At 42.6% G+C, this 9523-nt stretch overlaps 1 protein-coding gene across 1 annotated transcript; it reads right to left on the minus strand.

Moving 5' to 3' along the window:
- Positions 1-237: 237 nt before the first annotated feature.
- On the minus strand, positions 238-2603 carry LOC112257420 (growth arrest-specific protein 1). The gene has a single exon (XM_024430958.2). It carries the CDS (start codon positions 2001-2003, stop codon positions 1215-1217), a length of 789 nt encoding a protein of 262 aa, XP_024286726.1. The 5' UTR covers positions 2004-2603; the 3' UTR covers positions 238-1214.
- Positions 2604-9523: the final 6920 nt, after the last annotated feature.

Genomic DNA, 9523 nt, shown 5'->3' on the forward strand with positions numbered 1-9523 from the left:
CAAACATTAATGTTGACAAATTCAAGTGTATATCAATCTGACTCTTCATTTGCTCTAGGAGTCAGATAACATTCAATAGCTCAGATCAACTGATGGTTTGTATTGAGGGGGTTTTGTGATGTAGAAAGGATTGGTACAGCTGCCAAAAGATTTGCGAGACACCGTACTAAAATCACCTGCTGCTACCCATACGGCTACATAAAGTAGAGTTAAGACGGAAACAATCAAGAGTCAATAGAATTTTAAGCAAGAACATTTATATTTTCACTAAAATACAATGTAGACAGTGAAGCATTTCATGACATTTCTATACAGTGCAAAAATCCTCTTAGCAGTAATAAACAAATAACTCTGGGAAAAAAAATCCATATCATACAATATACTGTACAATTTAACTTCACACATTTTGACATATAAAAATAATCTCCCTTAACTTGTTTTTAAACTTGATATTGATACTGAGCTTATGGAAATGTCTGGGACATGATTAAGGCTAATAATATTGAATAACAAATCAAACTGTGGTTAGGTAAATGTGTTTTACATCTGTCACTTTGATGATTACCAACTGACTAGAGCTTAAATGGCATCTTAATGAAATGTAGGCCTATGTCTATTGTCTAGCTCACAGTGAAAGAAAACTTGATTAGTCTGTCCCCATTTTCGCCAAGTGACCAAGAACATGTTTTATACTGATGTTTTCACTATTGTCTTGAAACAGCATTATACATATGTACACTTACAAGTCACCTGGCTGTCCACATTAAAGACAATTGTGTGTCAAACTTTTTGGGCTATTTTGTGAGACACAAGGTAAGGAGAAGCTTATGGTAGGCCTAGAACATTCTTTAAGGGTTGGTTAAAACAATTACATATTTTAGAGGTTGCACAGCTATCTGGAAATGAATCTATAAACTTTTGAGATTCACATAAAATGTATACATTTTAAATATAAACATTTGTGAGCAAGATGACCCATAGCCTAATCAGCACAGAGACTGAGACCAGATAGAATGTTGAGAAGCCCCATTATGAAGACAGCAGAGCAAAGGCCATAACATCTTCCAAACACACAAATTATACGCTAAAGCAGGTGTGCTGGTGTTACAACACTTTCATGAGCTATTCTGTCTCTCTGTGTCAACTTTTCACAGGCCTCTCTATTTCTCTAACAACTTCCCCAACAGCTGAATCAACTTGGGTAGACTGCCCTATCAGATAAGACGCATTAGAACCAAAATGGTGGCCACAGTAGAAGTCCATACACCCCGACAGGCGGATTTAGCTGAATCACTAGCGTTTTCCACATAGACATAATCCTCCATATCATCATAATCATCTTCAGAGTCCGAATCAGAAAACCCGCTGCCTGCGTATCTGTCCATAGAGTCAAAGCAAAAGTTTTTCATACTAACTTTGACGTACTCGCATATCGTCCTCTCCGTGCCATCACAAACACAAGTATCAAGTTGTTGTGCTTTGGGCATATTGCGCATGTTGGCTATCACCCTCCTGCAATCGTCTGAACATCTCTCGCCTCCGAAAAGTTTACGGCAGTGAAACAAATAGTCACGCATTGCCGAGCTACATTGGTAATCGCTCTCGCACTGCCGCCGGGCTTCGGTGCAGCCCATGTTGCTTGTCCGAGGCAGGCACGGCTCTATGGCGCGTTTGGTGCTCCGGCAGACGGGGTCCGAGGCGCAGTCACAGTCCTCTAGAGACGGGCCGGTCTCAGTTAGATTCAGCTGGATAAGGGACGAGATGCAGTGGCTGGGACACTTCTTCCTATCCCCGTTGATAACAGGCGCACAGGCGTAAAGGTATTGGTCATATGCGTAGTGACAATCCGGCTCTCCATGACACTTCATAATGGCTTGCCAACAGATGAGCCGACGACCATGAGTAGGGGACGCGATACAAAGACAACCGAACAGGGCAAACGCACAGCATAAATACAAAGTTGATCTTCCAGTCCACTTTATAAACCCGGCAAAACTTGCCATTTCGAAGTAGACTGATCCGAATAAACGAAAGACTTCAACATATGGATTCGGTTATCAGTATATTCATCAAATATGTCAAAAAGAAGTCATCCAAATCCATTCCCTCCCATTCAGTACGCGCCAGTGGGGAATGAACGAGGTTCACCAAATAATGTGCAATGCAGTGATACCGTGTGAAAACCGCACATGGCCTGCAATTTGTTCATTAGATTTTTTCCCCAAAATTTGATACACTGTTACAATACAAGTTCACAGGCACTCTCCACTTATCTTCACAGCAGTAGAGGCTTCACAATACTGAATTATTCAACTTCTGCGTTCCATTGCTTTGCCGCACAGACAAGATGAAGTAGAAAGAACAGTTCCGTCGTCGTTTTAACGTTCAGAAAGGCAAACTCCGTTCCAGGAAAAGTTTTATGATGTAGCCTAGGCTATCTGCGCAACTAGCATGCCATTCGGTGTCTTCTTTAGCTATACAATTATGTAAAGGCATGAGGAATGCGATGAACGATTCGCCCCATTGAAGACTGTGGAATGACTCTCTCGTTCATCTGCGTCGGTTGACTAAAACCTCCTTGCCTTATTGGTCAAATTAGTTGTTGTGATTTGTTACATTGTTCAGGGCAGTGACGTGAGGTGGAAACGTGACCAATGAATTAGCAAGGGAAAAGGGTTGTCACTAGCTTCCACAGCCACAAAGTCAGAAACCCCGCCCATTTCTACCGTTTATCTTCTAAAATGTTCATTTTAAACCTAACCCTAACCTAACCACACTTCTAACCGTATGCCGAACCCCAACCTTAAATTAAGACCAAAAAGCAAATGTTTGTTTTCATGATTTTTTATGATATAGCCAATGTTAACCCAGTGGCTGTGGAATCTAGTGTAAACCGGGGAAAAGGGATAGTACATTTGGATAGTAAAGATTAATAACATTGTTATTATAGGCTAATATTTTTATTTATTGAACCTTTATTTAACTAGGCAAGTCAGTTAAGAACAAAGTCTTATTTACAATGACGGCCTACCTCGGCCAAACCCTAACCCTAGGCCAATTGTGCACTGCCCTATGGGACTCCCAATCACAGCCAATTGTAATGCAGCCTGGAATTGAACCAGGGTCTGTAATGACACCTCTAGCAGTGTCTTAGACCGCTGCACCACTCGGGAGCCCCTAATAAACATGATCTGACTTCACATAACTTTTTCTTTATTTAAAAATGTTTACTTATTGTCAATTATTCTCACCAAACATTTCAAACATATGAAAATAAGACATAAAGGGTAGTCCAAGAAAATTCTGCCATCCATCACAGGAGACATGTGGTAGCCTAACCTGTACTTCAACTACCAGTGAGACAAAAACTGTGAATGTTGATTGACCTATAATCACACTGAATAAATTCTAAAGGTGGTGAAGGACAATGTCTTTAGAAACGTTATGGTCATGTTGACTAACTACCGTAGAGAGTCCGCATCCCAAATGGCACCCAATTCACTATATAACACACTAGTTTTCACCTCACAGCTGCTATAACACATGCTGCTGCTCCTGTCCACCCCTTCCCCCTCCCCTTTCCCTTCCCTTCCACCCTCCACACAACATAAGTGAGTATTAACACAAGCCTTAAGGGCCTTCCTATGTTACAGCACACGTGTGAATAACACCAGTCACCACATGTATGCCAATAAAGACATGCCAGCCAGGGAGGACAGAAGGGCAAAGAGAAAATAAGAAATAGAGCTGTAATCTTGTGAAAATAGAGCTTTGAAAAAAAGGAAGTATAACCTTCTTTCACCTGAAAAAAACAAACGCCTCATTTGTCGGCCTCATATATACTCAGCTATTCAACCCATAAGGATAGCAGTTATTTTTATAACATTACTTCCGAGTTGTTAATGGTTCATGAAAAGACTGTAGCCTACAGACCAGGGAGAGTGACAATGATCAACGGGGCAACAGTATCAAGACGCTGCCAGTGAGTGACTGAGTGAGTGGCCAAACCCAGAGCCACTATGTCTGAATACGAGCAAAATGTGATCATTGAGTCGTGGACACCGACGTCTTGCTACCCGATAAGCTAAACACCTTCTTCACCCGCTTTGAGGATAACACAGTGCCACCAACGCAGCCCGCTCCCAAGGACTGTGGGCTCTCATTCTCCATGGCCAATGTGAGTAAGACGTTTAAGCGCGTTAACCCTCGCAAGGATGCCGGCCCAGATGACATCCTTGGCCACGTCCTCAGAGCATGCGCAGACCAGCTGGCTGGAGTGTTTATGGACATATTCAATCTCTCCCTATCCCAGTCTGCTGCCCCCACTTGCTTCAAGATGTCCACCATTGTTCCTGTACACAAGAAAGAAAAGGTAATGGAACTAAATGACTATAGCACTCACTTATGTCATCATGAAGTGTTTTGAGAGGCTAGTTATCACCTCTAACTAGGGTTGCAAAGGGTCAGCATTTTTCTGGAACTTTTCCAAGGGAGTTAAGCCCAGGAATTTGGGGAATTTTGCTTAAATTCATCAACAAAGTTAACTTATAACAGTGAACCTTTTTTGTGGGATACACATAAGGCAATTCTAGGTCTTGTGGCATATTTTGGTTAAACTATTCCCAATTCAATGGAATTGCAACCCTCTGCATGCAAAGTGCATTCTTCCATCACATGTGCAGTGCACTCTTCCATCACATGTACGGCTGATTCTCAAGATCTTGCACACTAATGAGACACTATTGAGCCCACACTACTACATTGTCTGAGCCAAGGACTGCATGCTTTCTGGTAAGTTTTGATTACATTACTTGGTCGGGTGAATATATTTAAATGACATACATGATTTTTTTGTTAATTAGTAAATAGTAGCCTACAGCAAAGTATGTTTAAATCATTTCTAACTTGTTAACAATTTCTGCTAGTTAGTTTTTGCTACCATGTAGGTTTTAGTTTGCTTGAGCCTGCTAATTGAGGAGTGTTAATTCACCTGTTTTCATACGTTTTATTTTAAAGCATTTATCATACAAAGGAGTTGTTTAATCTAACTGCTTAACTATTTATCTGTACATGGAATTTTATTGTTAGTTATAAAAATAAACAAATCTAATCTTTACAGGAAAATGCCACAGGCACTATCTGATGTGTGGAGACATTTCACTGCAGCTAATGTAGAAGGAAAAGCTGTGTACATTTGCAATTACTGTGCCAAATCATATCTGAAGAACACAACAAATATGCAGAATCATCTGGCCAAGTGCATAAAGTTCCCTCAGCGCTCACAACAAGCAACCTCTGACAAAAGACCCTCTACTTCTATTCGAGGTGAAAATGATGAATCAGACACAGCTCATGGTCCTCCTGGAATCAGACGTTTTTTTTGACTCAATGGAGGAACGTAGTCGGGGAACTGCCGATGAATGTCTTGCTCAAGCTCTGTATGCAGCTGATTCACCTCTGATACTCACAGGCAATGTGTATTGGAAGAGATTTCTGAATGTTCTTCACCCAGCATACACCCCTCCAACCAGACATTCTTTATCTACTCATTTTCTGGATGCAGAGTTAAACAAAGTTCAAGTGAAGGTCAAGCAAATCATAGAGAAGGCAGACTGTATTGCAATCATCTCTAATGGGTGGTCGAATGTTCGTGGGCATGGAATAATTAACTACAACTCCACCCCTCATCCAGTATTCTACAAGAGCACAGACACAAGGGAAAACAGATACACCGGTCTCTAAAGCTAAAGGCAGTCATCAATGACTTTGGACCACAGAAGGTATTTGCACTGGTGACAGACAATGCTGCGAACATGAAGGCAGCTTGGTCTAAGGTGGAGGAGTCCTACCTTCACATCACACCAATTGGCTCATGTATTGAATCTGCACCTCAATGACATCATGGCACTGAAAACAATGGATACACTCTACAAGAGATCCAAGGAAATGGTTAGATATGTGAAGGGTCATCAAGTTATAGCAGCAATCTACCTCACCAAGCAAAGTGAGAAGAATAAGAGCACCACATTGAAGCTGCCCAGCAACACCCGTTGGGGTGGTGTTGTCATCATGTTTGACACTCTGCAGGAGGGGAAGGAGTCTCTCCAAGAAATGGCCATATCACAGTCTGCCGATATGGACAGCCCCATCAAGAGGATCCTCCTGGATGATGTATTTTGGGAGAGAGTGGTAAGCAGCCTGAAACTCCTGAAACCTATTTTTTATTTTTTTATTTTTTTATTTAACCTTTATTTAACCAGGTAGGCTAGTTGAGAACAAGTTCTCATTTACAACTGCGACCTGGCCAAGATAAAGCAAAGCAGTGCGACCCAGTAGCCATTGCGGTAGCCATTGCAAGGATTGAGGGAGATAATGCCATCCTGTCTGATGTTCAGACTCTGCTTGCAGATGTAAGAGAAGAAATCCGTACTGCCTTGTCCACTTCACTGTTGCTCCAAGCAGAGGAAACTGCAGTTCTGAAATACATCAGAAAGCATGAAGACTTCTGCCTGAAGCCCATACACGCCATAGTGTACATGTTGGACCCCAAGTATGCTGGCAAGAGCATCCTGTCTGGTGTAGAGATCAACAAGGACCATGGTGTCATCACTACTGTGTCTCGCCACCTTGGCCTGAATGAGGGCAAGGTTCTTGGCAGTCTGGCAAAGTACACTTCCAAGCAAGGCTTTTTGGATGGAGATACAACATGGCAGTCGTGCCAACATATCCCCTGTTCCCCTGTTGCCTCCATCATCCTCCATTCCAACCAACATCAGCTGCCTCAGAGCGCTACTGGTCCTTGTTAGGGAACACACACACCAAAGCACGCAACAGGCTGACAAATGCAAGGGTTGAAAAATTGGTGGCCATCCGGGCAAATTTTAGGCTTTTTGAGCCTGACAACGATCCATTCTCAACACGGTTGGAAAGTGACAGTGAAGATGAGGCCTCAGAGTCTGATGTTCAAGAGGTGGACATTGAGAAGGTCCAGGGAGAAGACATGGAAGGCTGAGAGGAAGACAACCAAAGCTTTAGTTTATAGACCATTATTTTACAGATGTATGTTGAAAACATTTTTGGGAGATGCGATGGATCTGTGGGGATCATTCAATATTCCCTTTCTTTTGTTGTTCATTGATGTCACCACTTCCGCCGAAGTCGGCTCCTCTCCTTGTTCGGGCGGTGTTCGGCGCTCAACGTCACCGGCTTTCTATCCATCGCCTCTCTCTTTTTCATCTATCCATTTGTTTTGTCTTGTTCCCTGCACACCTGGTTTTCATTCACTACCAGTACGCACACATTCTGACAATTGAAATCATCCCATGTGAAGAGTTAACTAATTTAATGAAAGTTCAATTTGTAACAAATCTTTTTTACAGTTTCTATTGGAAGGATTTAATCATTTGCAATTATGTCTACGTATGATAAGGTAAAATGTTTATGTTTCTGTCTCCATATGATATGGTAAATATGTCCAATGCAAAAAGACATCTACATTTAAATGGTATTAATATTAATTTGCATAGAGTGGGGAGAACAAGTATTTGAAACACTGCCGATTTTGCAGGTTTTCCTACTTACAAAGCATGTAGAGATCTGTAATTTTTTTATCATAGGGACACTTCAACTGTGAGAGACGGAATCTAAAACAAAAATCCAGAAAATCACATTGTATGATTTTTAAGTGATTCATTTGCATTTTATTGCATGACATAAGTATTTGATCACCTACCAACCAGTAAGAATTCCGGCTCTCACACACCTGTTATTTTTTCTTTAAGAACCCCTCCTGTTCTCCACTCATTACCTGTATTAACTGCCCCTGTTTGAACTCGTTACATGTATAAAAGCCACCTGTCCACACACTCAATCAAACAGACTCCAACCTCTCCACAATGGCCAAGACCAGAAAGGGTGTAAGGACATCAGGGATAAAATTGTAGACCTGCACAAGGCTGGGGTGGGCTACAGGACAATAGGCAAGCAGCTTGGTGAGAAGTGCAATTATTAGAAAATGGAAGAAGTTCAAGATGACGGTCAATCACCCTGTTTCTGGGGCTCCATGCAAGATCTCACCTCATGGGGCAACAATGATCATGACGAAGGCGAGGGATCAGCCCAGAAAGACACGGCAGGACCTGGTCAATGACCTGAAGAGAGCTGGGACCACAGTCTCAAAGAAAACAATTAGTAACACACCACGCCGTCATGGATTAAAATCCTGCAGCGCACGCAAGGTCCCCCTGCTCAAGCCAGCGCATGTCCAGGCCCGTCTGAAGTTTGCCAATGACCATCTGGATGATTCAGAGGAGGAATGGGAGAAGGTCATGTGGTCTGATGAGACAAAAATAGAGCTTTTTGGTCCAAACAACACTCTCCGTGTTTGGAGGAAGAAGAAGGATGAGTACAACCCAGAGAACATCATCCCAATCGTGAAACATGGAGGTGGAAACATCATTCTTGGGGATGCTTTTCTGCAAATGGGACAGGACGACTGCACCGTATTGAGGGGAGGATGGATGGGGCCATGTATCACGAGATCTTGGCCAACAACCTCCTTCCCTCAGTAAGAGCATTGAAGATGGGTCGTAGGTGGGGTCTTCCAGCATGACAACGATCCGAAACACACAGCCAGTGCAACTAAGGAGTGGCTCCGTAAGAAGCAACTCAAGGTCCTGGAGTGGCCTAGCCAGTCTCCAGACCTGAACCCAATAGAAAATCTTTGGAGGGAGCTTAAAGTCCGTATTGCCCAGCGACAGCCCCGAAACCTGAAGGATTTGGAGAAGGTCTGTATGGAGGAGTGGGCCAAAATCCCTGCTGCAGTGTGTGCAAACCTGGTCAAGAACTACAGGAAACGTATGATCTCTGTAATTGCAAACAAAGGTTTCTGTACCAAATATTAAGTTCTGCTTTTCTGATGTATCAAATACTTATGTCATGCAATAAAATGCAAATGAATTACTTAAAAATCATACAATGTGATTTTCTGGATTTTAGATTCTGTCTCTCACTGTTGAAGTGTACCTATGATAAAAATTACAGACCTCTACATGCTTTGTAAGTAGGAAAACCTGCAAAATCGGCAGTGTATCAAATACTTGTTCTCCCCACTGTATATTTCCATTAATTCCCACGGAAAGTTTCCACCGCTGAATATTCCCCACAATGTGCAACCCTACCTCTACCTTACCTGACACCTTAGACCCACTTCAATTTGCTTACCTCCCCAATAGATTCACATACGATGCAATCGCCATCACACTGCACACTGCCCTATCCCATCTGAACAAGAGGAATACCTATGTAAGAATACTGTTCATTGACTATAGCTCAGCTTTCAACACCATAGTTCCCTCCAAGCTCATCATTATGCTTGGGGCCCTGGGTCTGAACCCCACCCTGTGCAACTGGGTCCTTAACTTCCTGACGGGCTGCCCCCAGGTGGTGAAGGTAGGAAACAACATCTCCACTTCGCTGATCCTCAACACAGGGGCCCCACAAGGGTGTGTGCTCTGCCCCCTCC

Source organism: Oncorhynchus tshawytscha, linkage group LG09, assembly GCF_018296145.1.
Source record: "Oncorhynchus tshawytscha isolate Ot180627B linkage group LG09, Otsh_v2.0, whole genome shotgun sequence".
Taxonomy (NCBI): domain Eukaryota; kingdom Metazoa; phylum Chordata; class Actinopteri; order Salmoniformes; family Salmonidae; genus Oncorhynchus; species Oncorhynchus tshawytscha.

Excerpts from the sequence above, each read along its gene's own strand:
- LOC112257420 (XM_024430958.2), bottom strand. The coding sequence starts at position 2,003 with ATGGCAAGTTTTGCCGGGTTTATAAAGTGGACTGGAAGATCAACTTTG.